Here is a 20,857-nt window from a genome sequence, read left to right on the forward strand (position 1 = left end):
GGATGAAACGATTATCCTAACCATTGAGGGTTTATATAGTTTTATAGTGTGACACATTTTACATCATCGTGCCATTTAGTAGGGTCACTAATATTTACCAATATCCTCAAACTTCAATGAACGGTCCATAAAACAAAACTCACAATTCGGATCGAACAGTTTAAATGAAACACAATAAGACAGAGTAATTGGTAAAATGTTAAACAATAAGCTTCACTTTAGTGGTTCTCAGAGATGGCTGTAAATTATGTAATAAATGTCCACTTTTTGGACCGGAAACATGATTGTAGGGAATAAATCAATAATACTGTTTGCTAACCAATATTGGGATATGTTCACTTATAGTGTTCCTCAGAGATAGCTGTAAATTATGCTAATAAATATCCACTATTTGGACTAGAAATAATTTAGGGAGTTAATCAATAAAATACTGTTTGCTAATCAATATTGGGGTAGGTTCGCTTATATAAGTGTTTCTCAACAAAACACTTGTCCAAAATACAATTAAAATTAGAGAAAATTTACACCTTGACAACATTTAACAAATGTACTATTGCAAATGACAAAAGTGTAATAAGGTAACTGGTAACAAGTCTGCTGGTTATTCAAAATTTAACATTAAAATATGTCCCGGCCCTTTGAATCATCGGCACTATCCGTCGCGGAGTCGAGTCCGCGGCGGAGCCGCCGGACTCCGGGCGGACTCCGAGCGGACTCCGGTGGAGCCGCCGGACTCCGAACGGACTCCGGCGGTGCTCCGCCAAAATGTATTTACAGTGGACTCGAGTACAATTTTGGCGGACTCCGAGCGGAGCCGAGCGGACTCCGAGCGGACTTTAAAGTCCGCCGCGGACTCCGAGCGGCTCCGCGGCGGCTCGGCGGAGTGTCCGCCGCGGACTAAGCCACTAGGCGGACTCCGGTCCGCCGCGGACTCCGGCGGAGTGCTTGGCGGACTCCGCCGGACCTCTCCGCCAGACTTGAATCCGGCGGAGTCCGGCGGAGCTTGGCGGACTCCGCCAGCTCGGCGGACTCCGCTCGGAGTCCGCCGGACTCCAACAGAGTCCACTGACTTCCGACCTCCGTCTTCCGACCCTCGGCTAAATTTGTCACGTGACATACAACATAGCATTTTGCAATATTGTGGTCAGATGAAAAGGTCGCTAGTGATAAACCTTAACCATTACCCTCACAATGTCAATAGTGTACAACTCTAGTCCTAACTTTGACCCTATAATGTATAAACGTTGACCCTAACCCTCCACCAAACCGTCCGCAGCGAAATATCAATGTCATTGACTGGTCACGTGACCAAAACAATTTGTGTCATATTATCTCATATGGGGAAGCGTTTTTAGCAAGCAAAAATACGTCGACCATCACAGGACGACGCCAGCCAGCACTCTCTACGCTCTTCGAGCTCCGATCGTCCTGTGACGAAGTAAGGACGAAGCCTGAGGTCCTCAGGTAACATCGACCACCGATTAAAAATTCAAAAATTTTTTGACATAAAGGTCAAATGTAAAACTAAAATCTTGATGTTGATTGATTGACGACGCGGACGTCAATTTTTGAGCACAGCGCGAGCGCATGCGGAAAAGGACCGCGTAGCTAGTCAAGATGTTGATAAATATTTGGCTTGTGGCGCGATGTGTTGCTCTAACTATAGCCCTCTCGCTTGCAGTAGCGCGCGACCGCCGGAGGCGGAAATGACCTGGTTAGTTAGTTAAACGCGATGTGCCTTGTAGGATGAAATCCTACTAGCTGACGCCATTCGCAGCTGTGCTGCTCGCTGTACGTCAGCGATCGAAATTTATACGCGTATCCCCCGTTAAGATGTGCCACTCGAACGCGCCACACAATTTTTTTCGTTGCTCGTCGCACGTCCGACGAACAACGAAGCTCGTTTGCGACGCGACGCGCAATGAGCTGCCAGGCTAGGACATCGTCCTGGTCCAACAAATTTTGGCGAGCGATTTTCTCAAAAATTTAATGAGGGCGTCGACGTGCGACTAGCAACGAAAAAAATTGCGTGGCGCGTCGGGGGTGGCACATCTTAACGGGTGATACGCGTATAAATTTCGATCGCTGACGTACAGCGAACATCACAGCTGCGAGTGGCGTCAGCTAGTAGGATTTTCATCCTACAATGCAAGGCACATCGCGTTCATTTAGCTAACCAGGTGCTTTCGCGCCGCTGCGGGCGCGCTTGTTCCACAAGTCATTTCCGGCGGTCGCGCGCTACTGCAAGCGAGAGGGCTATAGTTAGAGCAACACATCGCGCCACAAGCCAAATATTTATCAACATCTTGACTAGCTACGCGGTCCTTTTCCGCATGCGCTCGCGCTGTGCTCAAAAATTGACGTCGTCAATCAATCAGCATCAAGATTTTAGTTTTACAGTTGACCTTTATGTCAAAAAATCTTTGAATTTTCAATCGGTGGTCGATGTTACCTGAGGACCTCAGGCTTCGTCCTTACTTCGTCACAGGTCGATCGGAGCTCGAAGAGCGTAGAGACGCTGGCTGGCGTCGTCCTGTGATGGTTGACGTATTTTTGCTTGCTGGGATCCGGCCGAATGACGCCACATGCAACGTGTAGGGTAAAACTAAAAACGCTTCCCCATATGAGATAATATGACACAAATTGTTTTGGTCACGTGACCAGTCATGACATTGATATTTCGCTGCGGACGGTTTGGTGGAGGGTTAGGGGTCAACGTTTATACATTATAGGGTCAAAGTTAGGACTAGAGTTGTACACTATTGACATTGTGAGGGTAATGGTTAAGGTTTTCATCTGACCACAATATTGTAAAATGCTATGTTGTATGTCACGTGACAAATTTAGCCGAGGGTCGGAAGACGGAGGTCGGAAGTCAGTGGACTCTGTTGGAGTCCGGCGGACTCCGAGCGGAGTCCGCCGAGCTGGCGGAGTCCGCCAAGCTCCGCCGGACTCCGCCGGATTCAAGTCTGGCGGAGAGGTCCGGCGGAGTCCGCCAAGCACTCCGCCGGAGTCCGCGGCGGACCGGAGTCCGCCTAGTGGCTTAGTCCGCGGCGGACACTCCGCCGAGCCGCCGCGGAGCCGCTCGGAGTCCGCGGCGGACTTTAAAGTCCGCTCGGAGTCCGCTCGGGCTCCGCTCGGAGTCCGCCAAAATGTACTCGAGTCCACTGTAAATACATTTTGGCGGGAGCACCGCCGGAGTCCGCTCGGAGTCCGGCGGCTCCGCCGGAGTCCGCTCGGAGTCCGCTCGAAGTCCGGCGGCTCCGCCGCGGACTCGACTCCGCGACGGATAGTGCCGAATCATCCGCCGAATGATCAACTGAATGATTGCAACAGACAAAGAAACAAGCAAAATTTGTTAAATGGAGTGCATGATCAAAGAAGGTATATTAGCTCCCTACAAAAATCTAATCCAATGAGAGAATAAATCTAAAGTCCAATTGCAAATGACAAAAGTGTAGCAAGGTAACTGCAGGTAACAAGTCTGCTGGTTATTGAGAATTTAACATTAAAATATGTCCCGGCCCTTTGAGCATCCGCCGAATGATCAACCGTTAATGATTGCAACAGACAAAGAAACAAGCAAAATTTGTTAAATGTAGTGAATGATCAAAGAAGGTATATTAGAGCTCCCTACAAAAATCTAATCCAATGAGAAAATAAATCTAAAGTCCAATTGCAAATGACAAAAGTGTAGTAAGGTAACTGGTAACAAGTCTGCTGGTTATTGAGAATTTAACATTAAAATATGTCCCGGCCCTTTGGATCATCCGCCGAATGATCAACCGAATGATTGCAACAGACAAAGAAACAAGCAAAATTTGTTAAATGGAGTGAATGATCAAAGAAGGTATATTAGCTCCCTACAAAAATCTAATCCAATGAGAAAATAAATCTAAAGTCCAATTGCAAATGACAAAAGTGTAGTAAGGTAACTGGTAACAAGTCTGCTGGTTATTGAGAATTTAACATTAAAATATGTCCCGGCCCTTTGAATCATCCGCCGAACGATCAACCGAATGATTGCAACAGACAAAGAAACAAGCAAAATTTGTTAAATGGAGTGCATGATCAAAGAAGGTATATTAGAGCTCCCTACAAAAATCTAATCCAATGAGAAAATAAATCTAAAGTCCAATTGCAAATGACAAAAGTGTAGCAAGGTAACTGCAGGTAACAAGTCTGCTGGTTATTGAGAATTTAACATTAAAATATGTCCCGGCCCTTTGAATCATTCGCCGAATGATCAACCGAATGATTGCAACAGACAAAGAAACAAGCAAAATTTGTTAAATGGAGTGCATGATCAAAGAAGGTATATTAGAGCTCCCTACAAAAATCTAATCCAATGAGAAAATAAATCTAAAGTCCAATTGCAAACGACAAAAGAGTAGCAAGGTAACTGCAGGTAACAAGTCTGCTGGTTATTGAGAATTTAACATTAAAATATGTCCCGGCCCTTTGGATCATCCGCCGAATGATCAACCGAATGATTGCAACAGACAAAGAAACAAGCAAAATTTGTTAAATGGAGTGCATGATCAAAGAAGGTATATTAGAGCTCCCTACAAAAATCTAATCCAATGAGAAAATAAATCTAAAGTCCAATTGCAAATGACAAAAGTGTAGCAAGGTAACTGCAGGTAACAAGTCTGCTGGTTATTGAGAATTTAACATTAAAATATGTCCCGGCCCTTTGAATCATCCGCCGAATGATCAACCGAATGATTGCAACAGACAAAGAAACAAGCAAAATTTGTTAAATGGAGTGCATGATCAAAGAAGGTATATTAGCTCCCTACAAAAATCTAATCCAATGAGAAAGGTAACTGGTAACAAGTCTGCTGGTTATTGAGAATTTAACATTAAAATATGTCCCGGCCCTTTGGAGCATCCGCCGAATGATCAACCGAATGATTGCAACAAACAAAGGAACAAGCAAAATTTCAAATTTGTTAAATGGAGTGCGTGATCAAAGAAAGTATATTAGCTCTCTACAAAAATCAAATCCGATGAGAAAATATTGTTTTCCGATATTACAATCACAATCCACGGACATGACTAAAATGACTGACACGTCCCGCGCGGCATCAGAAATATGGGAGGAAATCTGGCACCACGATTTGTGGTGCCAGTTGTGGCCATGGATAGAGCCCTCTTTGCCGCCTCCGGCGGTCGCGCGCTACTGCAAGCGAGAGGGCTCTGGTTAGAGCAATGGAGAGGCCTAATTCTAATTGGAACCATCAAGGGGAATGAAATTAAATTATTGGATGCCAGGAACTAGAAATAAATATACTGGAATACTGTGTTTCCATGGAGAGGTCTAATTCTAATTGGAACCATCAAGGGGAATGAAATTAAATTATTGGATGCCAGGAACTAGAAATAAATATACTGGAATATTGTGATTCCATGGAGAGGTCTAATTCTAATTGGAACCATCAAGGGGAATGAAATTAAATTATTGGATGCCAGGAACTAGAAATAAATATACTGGAATATTGTGATTCCATGGAGAGGCCTAATTCTAATTGGAACCATCAAGGGGAATGAAATTAAATTATTGGATGCCAGGAACTAGAAATAAATATACTGGAATATTGTGATTCCATGGAGAGGTCTAATTCTAATTGGAACCATCAAGGGGAATGAAATTAAATTATTGGATGCCAGGAACTAGAAATAAATATACTGGAATATTGTGATTCCATGGAGAGGTCTAATTCTAATTGGAACCATCAAGGGGAATGAAATTAAATTATTGGATGCCAGGAACTAGAAATAAATATACTGGAATATTGTGATTCCATGGAGAGGCCTAATTCTAATTGGAACCATCAAGGGGAATGAAATTAAATTATTGGATGCCAGGAACTAGAAATAAATATACTGGAATATTGTGATTCCATGGAGAGGTCTAATTCTAATTGGAACCATCAAGGGGAATGAAATTAAATTATTGGATGCCAGGAACTAGAAATAAATATACTGGAATATTGTGATTCCATGGAGAGGCCTAATTCTAATTGGAACCATCAAGGGGAATGAAATTAAATTATTGGATGCCAGGAACTAGAAATAAATATACTGGAATACTGTGTTTCCATGGAGAGGTCTAATTCTAATTGGAACCATCAAGGGGAATGAAATTAAATTATTGGATGCCAGGAACTAGAAATAAATATACTGGAATATTGTGATTCCATGGAGAGGTCTAATTCTAATTGGAACCATCAAGGGGAATGAAATTAAATTATTGGATGCCAGGAACTAGAAATAAATATACTGGAATATTGTGATTCCATGGAGAGGCCTAATTCTAATTGGAACCATCAAGGGGAATGAAATTAAATTATTGGATGCCAGGAACTAGAAATAAATATACTGGAATATTGTGATTCCATGGAGAGGCCTAATTCTAATTGGAACCATCAAGGGGAATGAAATTAAATTATTGGATGCCAGGAACTAGAAATAAATATACTGGAATACTGTGTTTCCATGGAGAGGTCTAATTCTAATTGGAACCATCAAGGGGAATGAAATTAAATTATTGGATGCCAGGAACTAGAAATAAATATACTGGAATATTGTGATTCCATGGAGAGGTCTAATTCTAATTGGAACCATCAAGGGGAATGAAATTAAATTATTGGATGCCAGGAACTAGAAATAAATATACTGGAATATTGTGATTCCATGGAGAGGCCTAATTCTAATTGGAACCATCAAGGGGAATGAAATTAAATTATTGGATGCCAGGAACTAGAAATAAATATACTGGAATATTGTGATTCCATGGAGAGGTCTAATTCTAATTGGAACCATCAAGGGGAATGAAATTAAATTATTGGATGCCAGGAACTAGAAATAAATATATACTGGAATATTGTGATTCCATGGAGAGGCCTAATTCTAATTGGAACCATCAAGGGGAATGAAATTAAATTATTGGATGCCAGGAACTAGAAATAAATATACTGGAATACTGTGTTTCCATGGAGAGGTCTAATTCTAATTGGAACCATCAAGGGGAATGAAATTAAATTATTGGATGCCAGGAACTAGAAATAAATATACTGGAATATTGTGATTCCATGGAGAGGTCTAATTCTAATTGGAACCATCAAGGGGAATGAAATTAAATTATTGGATGCCAGGAACTAGAAATAAATATACTGGAATATTGTGATTCCATGGAGAGGCCTAATTCTAATTGGAACCATCAAGGGGAATGAAATTAAATTATTGGATGCCAGGAACTAGAAATAAATATACTGGAATATTGTGATTCCATGGAGAGGCCTAATTCTAATTGGAACCATCAAGGGGAATGAAATTAAATTATTGGATGCCAGGAACTAGAAATAAATATACTGGAATATTGTGATTCCATGGAGAGGTCTAATTCTAATTGGAACCATCAAGGGGAATGAAATTAAATTATTGGATGCCAGGAACTAGAAATAAATATACTGGAATATTGTGATTCCATGGAGAGGCCTAATTCTAATTGGAACCATCAAGGGGAATGAAATTAAATTATTGGATGCCAGGAACTAGAAATAAATATACTGGAATACTGTGTTTCCATGGAGAGGTCTAATTCTAATTGGAACCATCAAGGGGAATGAAATTAAATTATTGGATGCCAGGAACTAGAAATAAATATACTGGAATATTGTGATTCCATGGAGAGGTCTAATTCTAATTGGAACCATCAAGGGGAATGAAATTAAATTATTGGATGCCAGGAACTAGAAATAAATATACTGGAATATTGTGATTCCATGGAGAGGCCTAATTCTAATTGGAACCATCAAGGGGAATGAAATTAAATTATTGGATGCCAGGAACTAGAAATAAATATACTGGAATACTGTGTTTCCATGGAGAGGCCTAATTCTAATTGGAACCATCAAGGGGAATGAAATTAAATTATTGGATGCCAGGAACTAGAAATAAATATACTGGAATATTGTGATTCCATGGAGAGGTCTAATTCTAATTGGAACCATCAAGGGGAATGAAATTAAATTATTGGATGCCAGGAACTAGAAATAAATATACTGGAATATTGTGATTCCATGGAGAGGCCTAATTCTAATTGGAACCATCAAGGGGAATGAAATTAAATTATTGGATGCCAGGAACTAGAAATAAATATACTGGAATATTGTGATTCCATGGAGAGGCCTAATTCTAATTGGAACCATCAAGGGGAATGAAATTAAATTATTGGATGCCAGGAACTAGAAATAAATATACTGGAATATTGTGATTCCATGGAGAGGTCTAATTCTAATTGGAACCATCAAGGGGAATGAAATTAAATTATTGGATGCCAGGAACTAGAAATAAATATACTGGAATATTGTGATTCCATGGAGAGGCCTAATTCTAATTGGAACCTTTTAGGGAGGGGCACCAAAAAGGGAGGGGGCGCCAACAGGGGGGCGCTTTTTTCGGCAGGGGGCGCCAACAGGCAACGTTACGCCACTGGAGGGTTGGCAAGAAATTATTGTATCAATAGCCGAATATATTGTAGCGCTATGCACTACGGGCCGCGCATCTTCTTGCAAACATCTTCTCTCGTAAGCAGATCGGCGAGATGCGAAGGATTGACATCGTTAATCAATGGCCGATATCAAAAGCTATAAATATGTCAAACCTTGGCCTTATATTATATGGACACGTTCATTGAAGTTTGAGGATATTGGTAAATTTCTAAAATAGCATTTTTGACGATAGTGGCTTAATTTTAGCATCTATTAATCTAGCGTGTTCATAAGTTCTGAATATTAGCCACGTGACCCATACTCCCATATGCACTGCTCAGAAATAAAATGTATTGCTTTTAGGCACTATAATGTAAAAAATGTCACATTTTTGTGACATTGTTTACCATAGCTGCCCAATTATCATTCCTTGGTCTGAAATATAGTAGATTAGGTCAATCTAACAATTATGATACAACATTGGTTAAAGGGCACGGATCGAACGGCTTTAAGGCAATATTTCATAAACTTTGTCAAACTCAGAATACGAGACCTCTTTTCTACTGTGAGGTGTCCTCAAAACCCTTTCAACTCATTATTTGATGGTTCTTCTGCCAATCATAGCCCTAAAATATGTTGTTTTGAAAAGTTAGCTAATACATGCACTTGGTTATTCGGAAATGATGTAAATTCTGTCACATTATATGGAATTTGAAATTCTGGGTGAATTTCCGAAATCATTTATATCTGATTTTGGTTTGGAAGGCGGGAAAACTCTATATAAGGACGATACACGGATACAGTTGATTCAAGTATAGGGCAGTTGATGTAAACATCGTCACAAAATGATACGACATCGTAAATAAGTTAAATTTTGCGGGAAAACTCTATATAAGGACGATACACGGATACAGTTGATTCAAGTATAGGGCAGTTTTCAAGGTCTTGAAATATAGAACCCCTATATCACTATACTCCCTCTTTGAAACATCTAGCAGACTTGGCAAAGAGACACTCATTCTCACACCTAAACCATCAGACAGCTACATATACAGAGCAGGGACAATATGGAATACAGTACGACAAAATCTCATGCTAACTACATTCACCTGTTATAAACCCAATCACCTCAAATCATCCATAAGAATCACCATCACTCACACTCAAAAGGAAGGAGAACCAAATGACTGGAACCTAGCCTTAAACAGCGTTCGACAAAATTCAAAAACTTTAAAATTGACCTTGCCTAGATTACTTAAGCTTGAAAAAGCGGTAATATCTTAGCAAAATATAACTTGCAGCAGCCCCATACCTTGTCATGAACATAACATCAATACCACCTCTGTGATCACATCTTTCTCTGGGTGCAAAATGAATATATAATATAGGTTTATTAGTTTTATAGAAATTTAAAAGTTCTATAGAAATTTATTATAGAAGGATTATAAACATTTTATTTGTGTGTTTTGTGTTATGCATTTTTATACCTATTTTAGAAGAGATTTTTATAGAATATTAGAAGTGTAGTAGGGTCAGTTTCAGATGAATTAAGCATTTAAATGACATCATTGCCATGTCTGAAGTGGTTTGTAAATGGGCCATTGTTAGCCCCAAGCGTTTTGGTCCGTCATTCCTGCCACTCAGCATTGCCTACTGTAAAGTAGAAATTTTTCTGAGACAATAGAGAAACTGACCTTGTCTCACTAAATTCAACCACTTTCCATAATAAAAATACTAACAAATAAAGTTTTTTAAATAATTATATACAACCACTAAAGAATATTTCCTCAAGTTTACTTCTAGTTAACTAATTCGTGGTTTAAGCTCTTATTTTATTTATGAAAGGAATGTAAAATAAAACTTATTGTTTCATTGAAAACTTATTGTTTCATTGAGTTGATGTAAACATCGTCACAAAATGATAAGACATCATAAATAGGTTAAATTTGGAAACAATGCAATGATTATAGAATGAAATAGTCTGTGATTAACATATTACATACATTATAAAATATTCTTCCAGAAATTATTGGTTGGTTATTGTTTAGCAAAATAGAACTCAAGTTTAACAATGCTGAGTTTAATTTTACCAAGTTACTGAAATGTGACGAAATTTACTTTTCCTGCCCCAACAGTATAATTTCAATGTGATGAAAAATTGGCATGGGTTTCTATATTTCCTGTATAAATCCATTCTAACTATAATAAGGACTATTGATATGAAAGAAAATCTATCTAAATTTTAAAATGACGTATGTGACGAAATTTACATTTCTTGCCCCTATTTTGAAGAACCATACCTCGGTTAAAATTCAATTTTCTTCCAGGAATTATTGGTTGGTTATTGTTCAGCAAATTAGAACTCAAGTTTAACAATGCTGAGTTTAATTTTACTAAGTTACTGAAATGTGACGAAATTCACTTTTCCTGCCCCAACAGTATAGTTTCAATGTGATGAAAAATTGGCATGGGTTTCTACATTTCTTGTATAAATCCATTCCGACTATAATAAGGACTATTGGTAGGAAATAAAATCTATCTAAATTTTAAAATAACGTATATGTGACGAAATTTACATTTCTTGCCCCTATTTTAAAGAATTACCATACCTCAGTTAAAATTCAATTTTCTTCCAGGAATTATTGGTTGGTTATTTTTCAGCAAATCAGAACCCAAGTTTAACAATGCTGAGTTTGGTATCACTAATTTACCGCAATGTGACGAAATTTACTTTTCCTGCCCCAACAGTATAATTTCAATGTGATGAAAAATGGGCATGGGTTTCTATATTTCCTGTATAAATCCATTCTTGCTATAATAAGGGCAGTTGATATGAAAGAAAATCTATCTAACTAATGCTATGGCTGATGTGACGAAATTTACATTTCTTGCCCCTATTTTGAAGAAACATACCTCAATTAGTATATAATGTTATTTTATCACCATCACTATGTCGATAAATTAGTTATTTTGCCAACACGGAGCAAATAAAGTTATAATATTTTTTTTGTGACGAAATTTACAAATTTTTACCCTGTTCAGGTGTTGAAATTTTGCCAATGTTAACATATCACTGCCATATAATAATTTATATGACCGGCGTATGGTTGAAATATTGTTAATTGATCCATAGTACGTAATATAGGGTGTTTAAGTTGGTATACTAATATTTACTCAATTTCACACATGTTGAGATATCATACAAATTTATGTGACTAAATTTACCTATTTCTGCCTTCTGTATTTGTATTTGCCTATAACAATGAAATATGTGAACATTTCCAAACACATTCAGCTAACAAAACAATGCTAGACTATTCGGCATTTCTTGTCAGGATGCCATAAACATCCCTCATATAAATTTCTTAAATGTGTGACGGAGTTTACATGGTGCTACCATTTAACGAAAAAAGTCGCTAAATATGTAGATAATAGTCATATGCAACTATCCTATAAATTTGAAATTCGAAAATTTGGTCAAACACGGCAACAAGGGGTCCATATAAACTCTGTCACATTTTTATAGTGTGACAAAGTTTACAACTCACTGCCGGCCGCATTTAAGCGATATCTTATCGTCTGATAAATATATCGTTATGCGACAAAGTTTATCTAGAGGATGAAACGATTATCCTAACCATTGAGGGTTTATATAGTTTTATAGTGTGACACATTTTACATCATCGTGCCATTTAGTAGGGTCACTAATATTTACCAATATCCTCAAACTTCAATGAACGTGTCCATATATATATATTACCGTGCTAATCACGATGGTCTTTCTCTAATGGTCTAATAAAAATGTCTATTTTACACTATGCCTATTTTACACTACTTTACGCAATGCCGAGTGTCAGGAATGAGGGACCAAAACGATTGGGGCTAACAATGGTCAATTTAGAAACCATTCTTTGTTGCGACATGTGGGACCATCAGGTTATGATATTGTTTTTGTAGTTAAACTCCTTTGTGGTCCAATCAAGCAGGGCATGGCTAATTGCTAAACAGTGCACGTTTAAGCTTTCCTCAAAAACATATCCCACTCATGATAAAGTCAGCCATTCTAAGCGTAAGGCGACGTCCTCCAACTTCAAACTTGTAATTCTATCATGTTACATATCTTCACCTAACCATGTGCTTTCGTGCCACTGCCGGTGCGCTTGTTTCTCAAGCGGGGGTCATGATTAATGTTTTTGTAGTCAAACTCCTTTGGGGTCCAATCAAGCAGGGCATGGCTAATTGTTGATTATTAAACACTAAACAGTGCACGTTTAATATAAGTTTTCCTTGGAAACATATCACATCCATGCTTAAGTCAGCCAAATGCTAAAGTCATCCAAGATTTTTGTTGATCTTTTATTATGTTTGTCAGTGGGTCAGCCAGGGAGGACTACTTTGTCATTGAGGGCCTTCTTGTAGTTGTTGAAAGCATCACATCCCAGGTTTATGCAACGCTGAAGACAGATCCTACTAGAGCAATCATTTTTATCTAGAAGATTTATTTCCTACAGTCACTTTCTACTTAACTGGTACCAGCTAGATAAACATTGTAATGGCAAAAAAATTGGAATTTTGTTTTCTTTAAAAATGTTGTTTTCCTTAATACAGTAATACCTGATTTACTGCAGAGTTTGGGAGAAAGGGAACAGTTGCAGTTAATCAGGGTTTGTGGTAAATCAGGGTTTTGATTGTTTTCATGTCGTATGTTAAGCACTATTTGGGGGAAGGAAAAGCTGCAGGTTTGCGATAATCAGGGTTTTACTATCAAGTTGAGTATTCTCGACCTACTTAGTCCCCATGCCTTGCAAACTTACAGCACAGTATTTATAATGGTCTAAGTTCCTAATACTCGCCAAAGATGGTTCCTCTAGTCAATCGTAGGAGAAGAGAAAGATTGACAACAAATTAGGTGGCTGCATTTTGTTTTGATTTTATCAGGTCCTTGTATTTATCCCTTTTGTCTTAAAGTTTTAACTTTAAGATAACTCTCCTTAAATTATTTTAATGCAGTCACTCAGATAAGTTTATACCAGGACACTTTAACGAAGACACATACTCTCCCCACAATAAGGGGCCATAATTGTTTCAATTATGTAACTGTATAGAATTATTATTATATCGGGTCTCAATAAGAGGTCTCGACTGCCTAGGCATCAAACCTTGGCAATCGGTAATTTTCCTCTGGCCCGGAGTCAGCTGACCCTAGGGACCAGAGGATAAAGACGTAGAGACTGTGTGTATCTACAAAAGTGGATGTTTTTACAAGAGACAGGGCTTGCAATGCAAGGGAAGAAAAATGGGCGAAACAATCATAAAGTGTATATTATTATTATATCGGGTCTCAATAAGAGGTCTCGACTGCCTATAGGCATCAAACCTTGGCAATCGGTAATTTTCCTCTGGCCCGGAGTCAGCTGACCCTAGGGACCAGAGGGTCAAACAGGGCTTGCAATGCAAGGGAAGAAAAATGGGCGAAACAATCATAAAGTGTATATTATATGAATTAACAAATAGAAATTTATATGAATTAACAAAATTCTTCCTCCTAAACATGAATATTTAGCAAAATCTCATGATAGCATTAAGTGATGTTGAGAAGGGACATAAGAGCCTGAGGTTCTGGTGGTCTACAGGTGTTTCACCAGCTGTTAGGTCAAGTTCTAGCCCGTTACTTGGACTAGTAACGGGGGAACTAACAGTGTTAATAGTTTAAACTTTGTGCTATAACTGAACCTCAGGAAGAAGACATCTGGCAATGCCAGGGAGTGAGTAGCTCTAGCCGGCAGCCATCCAATGGACTGCTGCCGTTACCGACCCCGGGGGTGCTGACCACGAGTATTAGCCTCGGACCCACTACTCACTAGCTCTGGTGTTCTGAGCGGGGGCCTTATTATTATTATTATTACTGTATATAACTTATCCCCAATTAACAGATGGATGAAAAGGGAAAGGCAGTCCACTACATAAAAGAACACAGAATTGATGTTATTCTGCAGCAAACCCTCAACGATTTGTATAGGAAACATCCTGGTAATGTTTTTGGCTACCTTGCAGAGGAATTAGATAAGCATGCGACAAAGCCATCCATCAAAACTATTTCTGGATATGGAGTAAAATCAGTTCATGATGATATCAACAGAGTCACCATTGAAGCAACATGTCTTGTGCATAATCATGAGGAAATATCTGATAGTGCTACATGTGGATTCAATAGCACTGAAGATACAATGAATTTAGATGAATTAAAAGCCATCAACGATGCATTGCATGGTTTACCAGCATTAGAACAAGAGCCAGTGGACACAAAATTGAAATCACTAGATGTATCTTCTGGAATGAAGCTATCTGTGTCATCAGCAATATTAAAATCCAGTGCAAGACTTCAGAAGTTATCCATGTTGGATTTAATTCAGCAGCAGTATAGTGGTAAAGGACTGAAAATGCCAACACCGATTGTTTCCCTCCTTAACAGTGGCAAGAGTGGTCCAGGTAAGAATAATATGTCATCCTTAGCTGTGTGCCCAAAACTGGGATTGTCATATGAGAAAAGTATGAAAATTCTTGAGTCAATTTACAAGGCTGTCGAAGAAATGCTGAAGAAAAAGCAGCAACCTTGTGTGTCACCAAATGGTGCGTTTAACGTATCATGTGATAAACCGGAGCAGATGATAGAGCTTGTCAAGGAAGCTATAACTGAGTTAGAGATAGTTCCTGGATCTGACTTCTTCTTTGTCCTGGACGTCCTTGCATCTGATTTTCATTCTGAAGTTGTTCCTGGTCAGGGATCTGCCAAAAAGGGACAGGTAACAACAAATCGATTTTTATTTTAAGAATTTGTAAGTTATTTTACACAGTATCTTACGTGTAACATCTTATCTGATGTTTTCTCTGTGTTTATATTCTTGAAGTGTCACGTCTTAATGTCTTTTCACAGAGACTTTAAAACCGCTTAAAAAAATAAACACAGAGGAACTGGCACACAAATTTCTGATAGTGTCTTTTCACCTATATTGAGTTCCCAGTTTCTGATTATTGGGATAAGGATTGGTGCGTACGAAATATTTCAATTCTTTCCATAACAAGGTAGGCGGTAAAAAGCAGAAAAGCAGAAAAATAAGTGTTGCAGTGGTAAGAATATGATATGGTACCTGCGTCCTGCAATCGGCAATCTGCATGAAGAATATCATCCCCAATAATCAATATAATCATAAACTTATAAATATAATAATGATTTTAGATAATGTTATAATGAGATGTTAGATTTCGATTACATCGAACTATTATGAGTAGTGACTGGTCATTGCACAATATCAGCATGTACAGTATGAAGTTTTAAAGCTTTTGCTCTTAGAATGAAACTTGCTTGCTGTATGACGTATTTTTCTGTCAAATAGTTGCGCTAATATGTTGCTATGTGTCTGATATATAATGATCGTATCTTGTTTTCAGTTGCTATCTATTTGCTGGTGCCTGTTGATGAATGACCTGATGCTTGAAAAGTCGTCCAAATCATAAATTGAACTTCAAATGATTTATGTTCATCTTTTCACATTTTATCTGAACTTTATAAGTAATTGGTGGAGCTGGAATGTTTTAGTTTTTAAAATAATCATTTTCAGAGTCAGAGTAACTCGAGACACAGGTACGACTGGTTTGAAGGGCAACTCAAACCAACTGAAGACTTTTGTGATTTCTTGGAAGGTTTGGTGGAAAGTGAAGACATTATTGGTTTAGTGGATCCATTTCATCATGAGGTGTGTAATTGTTTGTTTATTTAAAGGAGATAACACTTAAAATAATTGTAAATTTACTATACCGGAAATTGTAAATAATTTACAATTCCACCTTGGTAAAATTATCTTTCTCTTTCAGGTTGATTTAATCGCATTCTTTTTCTCCTCAGGATGTTGAAGGATACGAAATGTTAGCAAAGAAGATAAGTTCAAAATGTCTTCTCTTCTCTCGTGAAGCAACACCACATTCCTCGAACGTATTCAGACTGAATACAACCATCACCCACTCCGTCGCACAACTCCAGGAACTGGACCGACCAGCGACTGTTCTAGAAGCAGCTGTTTACGAGGAAGGCGAGACCATGATTGCAGATCTGGCCCTGGTTAGTGGGGTTGGTTTTGTTATGTTCGGAGGCTTCCGAGGGATCAGAGGGAAGCTTTATAACCAAGTGTCCAAGTTATTACAACAGAAGGGACCGACACAGAACGTGTTGAGCAGCTGGGGATTTAAAGATGTTGTCCCAGAGGAGGACAGTCCAGAACAAGAACAGTGATGCTTGAGAGTGGACCAAGGAAGTGTGTTCGAAAATCTGTACACTGTACATTAGTGACTGTTTTTCTTGCATTTTGTCGTATGGAATTGGATAGTTGGCGCAAAAATAGCTGACACAACCGATTGATGATATGCTGCGATGAAACTTTGAACGCTAAATTATTTAATGATTTAGCTCATGCGTACTTTTTGAAAATTTCTAAAACCGATTCATTACAATCATGCTGTCTAATACTTTCTTTATTATGTAAATAGAATATGTGAATTTTGTGAATATAGCACCCAGTCAAATTTCGTTTTATTTTATATTCTGTTCTATAAATTTCAATGTCTGTTTTCTTATCGCACAACGTGATTTGAACCAAATTATAAAATATTAAGCCCAATCAAAATTATTCATTTTTCTTTTATTATTTTAACCACTTATCCTCTCCTGTAGGAAATCATTATGTTTATCTACCTCAGTAAAAAGGTGAGTCCCTGCAAAGTTGAAGTCATTGAAGTCGAATATTCTTCTTTCTCGAATATTCTTCTTTCTCCTTCTTTCTCGAATATTCTTCTTCCAGTTTCCACGTGTCACGTGCTAATTTCCCTCCCCAAAGTCGCTTCTTGATATCAAAATCACAATATTGAAATTTGAAACTTAATATATTATAGGCCAGGTAGCGTAGTTGGTTAATCATCGGATTTGTAATCGTGAGATTGCGAGTTCGAAACCCACTGCCTGCCTAGTCGTGGGGTGAGTGTCGTCGACATTCAGCTATAGATCCTGAGTGGTCTATGCAGCCCCCCGGTCTACTCAGCCGAATATTCGAGAAATCGTGTGTGAGGGTTAAAGTCTCGGGCGAAGAAAGTATGGTACACACTACCTTAACCGTCACTGGCCTAATTAAATCATTCGGCTTCCTGTAATTGGCTAGTTACACTTGTGTAACAATGTGGCTGTTGGAATACTCCGAAGTAAAATAAGTGTGAGATAAAAAAAATAACCTTTCAGATTGCAATACCGAACTACACAAGACTGCAATGTATATCTTGGAATAAAGAGCACGGTTGGATTGCGTGCGGAGGAGAGGATGGTTTGTTAAAAGTTCTCAAACTGGAGGTTCAAGCAGGTGAGTGTGAACATGAAACACGTGCAAACCAAGTGCTGGTTTCTCAATTCAGTTCGCTCACCTTCTTAAACTCCATTAAATCTAATTTAGATTGTATAAACAACGGATTTGACCACTTCAGTTAAAAACAGTAAAGTGCGAGGGTTGGCAGCGCCCAGTAATCTCAGCATGAACCAAACACTTGAGGGACACAATGGGACCGTCCAGGTGAGATACAATAATTAATGAGATAATTGAAATAGTTAATTGATTGATGGAGGTTAGATAATTGTAGTGTGATCTATTAATTGAGTTTATAACGCTGTGAATTGTGATCATGACATTATTTAATAACTAGTGTAACCCGGCCTACGGCCGGGATTTCAAACCCGCATTAGGTGACCCAATAGTTTCTTAAACAATAATCTCATAATCAGTTATTTCTTGTGGATAATTAAGTCATTATTAGCCATGAGGCACCACACTCCATGATCATAAGGTCTGAACACCGAGTATTACACCTCATCACTCCCGTCTTGAACCGCTTTCTATTGTTATTTAAATCGTTATAGAAATTAACCCTTGTTAACTCCGCACCACACCCGCATATTATATTTGAAAACACGCATAACATTGTCGTATGAACTCTCTCTCTCTCTCTGCAGTCCAAACAGACCCCAAACACTAACAGTCCCCCCTCCCCTAATAAGCTTAAGGGGGCATACACCAAAACAGTGGTTTGTGCCGTCCAGACCAAATGACCTCATAGGCAGTTCAGTGACCTTCTAGCGCACCGTTTCCACACAAAAAAAATCATTTTGAGGATTCCCATTTTTGTAATCGACCATTTCCTGGTTAAGAGTGCAATTTTCGGAAAAAATTATTTTGTGGTTGAGACGCCATAAGTTAATCATTTCTTGCGGTATCGAGTTGAAATTTTGCTCGCCCTTTATTCACATCTATTTCAATGTGTGTGTAAAATCTTGATATCGTATCTAAAAAGGCTGGTGTGTTCTAAGATGGCAAGTACGTACGGTACAGCTACTTTTAAAGGTACGTACCGTACAGGCACTGTAAGGTACAATTTTTTTCAAATTTTTAGAATTAACTTCAGTGAATTACTTGCAATTTTTGATTAGTATTATCATCATAATTTTTGAGATAGAAGTCGAAAAGAAACACAGTGGTTAAAACAATAAAAGATTTAAGAGGAAAATTTGTGTACCAGATCGCTCTTAACCGGTACTACACTACTACTACTTGTAATTATCGTTAAACTCGAAGCTATTCATCCTTTTGTTGCAGTATGCGAACACCAGCTTTTCAGCTAGCTCAGGTCGCAACCTTAATCTACGCTTGTCCATTATATACTCGTAGTCCCTAAAATTGGTCTCACAAATTGACGAAGAACTTAAAACACTGAAATCCATTGCTAGCAACTGGATTTGTAAATAGATATTTAAATCCATAGTAATAAACAGTATTATGGGATAGAAAACTGTTGTTGTATGAACGACACAAAGAAGGATTATAAGGTCGACTTAACGCTACTTCAACGTGACCGTTTAAGAAATTCCAGAAAAGAGTATGGATTCTCAGGATTCTCTGCATTTCCCCATACCAAATAAAATCAACTAAGAGCGATAACTTTACATCATAATTCGATCTTTATCTAAAATTGAAAAAATCCCTACAAAACATGTGATTTTGATAATCACGGACCATAAGATCACAGACAAAAAATTAGGACAGAAGATCGATTTTCAACAATATAAAAAATAGCAAGTTTTGATTTGCAAAATATATATTCTTTTATCGTTTAATACCAAATATTGATTACATGTATTCCATAAATTAATCAGCATCCAAAAAATTTCCAAAAGTGGCAATACTATATAATGATCTTTAAGTGACCTCCAACACAGTACCACATGCATAGTAGCACATGATGATTCTGTCCAAACATATTGAGTATATTTTTAATAATTAGGAGACCCAAAAGGTTCTCAACGAAAGTTTGTAAGGCTATTTCTTAAGTCATGCTATTTAAGGCTAGCACTACTAGTAAGTGTAAGGCTAATTCTAATAGTGCTATTTCTAGATTTGGTCCCAGTCCTAAAGGAAAAGCTTTCCAACTGGGACAGCACATCCCTTTAACTTTAAAGATGTGGCACTGGAAAGATCGTTAGGTTAATATTCCAAGGCATCCTTTGAGTTTATAAACTCAATTCTTCAGGTTCTATTCTTCTGATGTTCTCAAAGATCTTTGACAGCTGTGTGTAAAACCGATATCATGTTGTTGAAATATAGTAATGTAACAATTGTTAATGCAGTTCCACCACTTTTAAGATTGCACTTATGATAGCCATTGCATTTGTATTAGGAACCATAATCAGTTAACACCTGCAAATAAAATACATATTTTAGGTGTTGACAATGATTTATTCTCAGCATTTTAAACAAATAGACTCACATACTAATTTAAAACATATTAAATTCAAAAGATCTTCTATGACATTAAATGTAAGTTATTTACCGCTCATACCCCAGTGGGTGTGAAGGGGGACAGAATTGGCGAGAGCATGATCAAAAAAAGCAAGTGTTGGATATACTGGGCGGCTCCACCATAGCACCTGACGGTGAGAATGGATACATACCTCCTCAGCTGAAAACCAATATCTATTTGAAATTATCTGATGCATAGAAATGAAGACAAGAGTAAGTGATTTTAAACACAGCTACAGGGCATGATACAAACCTCGAAAAGAGGTTTTATTATCAACGAGTCAAAAAGAGTTATTACTATTGAAAAGTTTAGTGCAGCAGAACTTACCCTCCATGCTTAACCCTTGAGTCAGAGATATAAGACACCTTGTGTCAATTTGGGAACAGTTGCCTTGAAACAGTCCTCAGTCTCAGCCTCAATGGGCCCCCCCCCCAAAAAAAAAAAAAAAAGGCCCCAGATCTAACAACAGCTGA

General features: G+C 38.2%; 1 protein-coding gene across 2 annotated transcripts in view; it reads left to right on the forward strand.

Moving 5' to 3' along the window:
- LOC134820056 (E3 ubiquitin-protein ligase RMND5A-like) overlaps positions 1-17,075 on the forward strand; it is a 79,442-nt gene extending 62,367 nt beyond the window's left edge. Inside the window, exons 2-5 of one of the 2 annotated variants that reach the window (XM_063830243.1) lie at positions 14,432-15,301; positions 15,582-15,626; positions 16,118-16,252; positions 16,402-17,075. In XM_063830243.1, the coding sequence (XP_063686313.1) occupies positions 14,432-15,301; positions 15,582-15,626; positions 16,118-16,252; positions 16,402-16,785 (1,434 nt within the window). In that variant the 3' untranslated portion in view covers positions 16,786-17,075. The remainder of the gene's footprint in view (positions 1-14,431; positions 15,302-15,581; positions 15,627-16,117; positions 16,253-16,401) is intronic. The other variant, XM_063830244.1, reaches the window with a different exon arrangement.
- Positions 17,076-20,857: the final 3,782 nt, after the last annotated feature.

Source organism: Bolinopsis microptera, chromosome 8 (assembly GCF_026151205.1).
Source record: "Bolinopsis microptera isolate Bmic1 chromosome 8, MBARI_Bmic_1.0, whole genome shotgun sequence".
In the NCBI taxonomy this organism is placed as follows: Eukaryota; Metazoa; Ctenophora; class Tentaculata; order Lobata; family Bolinopsidae; genus Bolinopsis; species Bolinopsis microptera.